Source organism: Pseudopodoces humilis, chromosome 5 (genome assembly GCF_049639895.1).
Source record: "Pseudopodoces humilis isolate 2021_Gansu_Grassland_sample_001 chromosome 5, ASM4963989v1, whole genome shotgun sequence".
NCBI classification, from domain to species: domain Eukaryota; kingdom Metazoa; phylum Chordata; class Aves; order Passeriformes; family Paridae; genus Pseudopodoces; species Pseudopodoces humilis.
In genome coordinates this window covers 10,140,468-10,141,925 of record NC_142204.1, presented here as the reverse complement: position 1 = coordinate 10,141,925, position 1,458 = coordinate 10,140,468, and the positions used below count along the sequence as shown (strand labels likewise).

The following is a 1,458-nucleotide window of genomic DNA, read 5'->3' as shown; positions in this document are numbered from 1 at the left end:
ATTTGGAGAGGTTCTATGTTTAGTTTTCCATATTTCCCTGGGGCTGCCCACACTTTCAGATCTATTTCAGTATAAGCTTTCTCAGATATTTTACACAAAGATATCACAGTGTTTGACTCTGTGTCATTTTTTACAATACTAATTTGCATTCCCACTTTAACCATCAAATCCCTCCCCAGTAAATTACAATCACAATTAGGAGCAAACAGGAATTCATGCATTTCAAACCTGTCCCCCACATCTATTAATAGCAGTCGAATAAAATGCACTCACTCATCCTTTCCACTTACTCCTTGAATAACCAATGATCTTTTTGACTGCTTAGGTATAAAATTTAAGGTGGATTGAGTGGCCCCTGTGTCTACCAGAAAACACACCTCCTCTAGATCCTGACACACCTTAAAAGTTATCAAGGGCTGCAGAGTGGTGGGTCCTTGATATAATGGGAGCCCCTGACACCCCTAACAATCCTTTTCCATTATCCTCCTTACTTTCTCCTCCTGAAGATCTAGCTGTTTCTGTGGACATTCCCTTTTCCAATGCCCTTCTGCTCTGCACTGGTTCCTCCCCAACTGCTGTTTGGGTTCGCTCTCCCTTGTCGAGGAGGGAATGCCCTTGCCATTTCCTTGTGGCCAACCCTATCCCCTCTGTCCCGGGGGACCCCTTAGACCCTGCAATGTATTTCTCAATGGCTGCAAAAATTCTGCCATCATCTTTGCTTAAGCTTTTACTTTTACCTCATCCCTTCTTACATATATTTGCTGTGTTTTTCTAACCAATTCCTCCAGAAACTTATTCTGCCACTCTTCATCTTTTTGTACTCCTTTCCTTATATCAGGCCAAGCCTTAGTAACAAATTGTACCTTCAGCAATGTGTCAAAAGCTTTCCCTTCAGGATCCATCCCCCCATGCTTCTGCAAGGCATCCCTAATCCTCTCTAACCAATAAGAGGGGCTTTCATGTTTCTCCTGTTTTAACAACAGGAGAATGCTATGTTGTTAGTTCTGGGAGCTGCCAATTTGATTGCCTTAATCAAATAAGCACGGTAATCACAGAGATAAGCCAAACTGGCCTGGTTATTTTGGTCCCACTGGGGGTCCACCTGAGGGATGGCATCATCCACTGTAGGTGCGTTAGGTCCAGCCCCCTCTGCTGCTTGTGGATGTTCATATTCCCACAGTGCCAATCTTCCTGCAAAATCATTCATTTCTATGATGACCCAAACAAAATCCCCAAAAGATAATCCCAATCCTTCCATGTATAATCTGCATTTCCCAAATAGTCTTCTATCCTTTCCCCCACCTCTACAGGATCATCCAAATATGGGGGTAATTATTTTTTCAACCCTGTTATATCCTGGGTAGTAAGTGGTACAATTACAAAGCCAAACCCTCCCGCTTGACCTCCCAAAGGAACTTGGTGGAGTGGCATTTGGTGTACCCATCTCTTGGGTCTGGG

The 1,458-nt window shown here is 43.6% G+C and overlaps 1 protein-coding gene across 1 annotated transcript in view; it reads right to left on the bottom strand.

Moving 5' to 3' along the window:
* LOC102106840 (ATP-binding cassette sub-family C member 9) overlaps window positions 1-1,207 on the bottom strand; it is a 42,433-nt gene extending 41,226 nt beyond the window's left edge. The window contains exon 1 of the mRNA XM_088055084.1: window positions 1,092-1,207. Coding sequence (XP_087911210.1) covers window positions 1,092-1,207 — 116 coding nt within the window. The remainder of the gene's footprint in view (window positions 1-1,091) is intronic.
* Window positions 1,208-1,458: the final 251 nt, after the last annotated feature.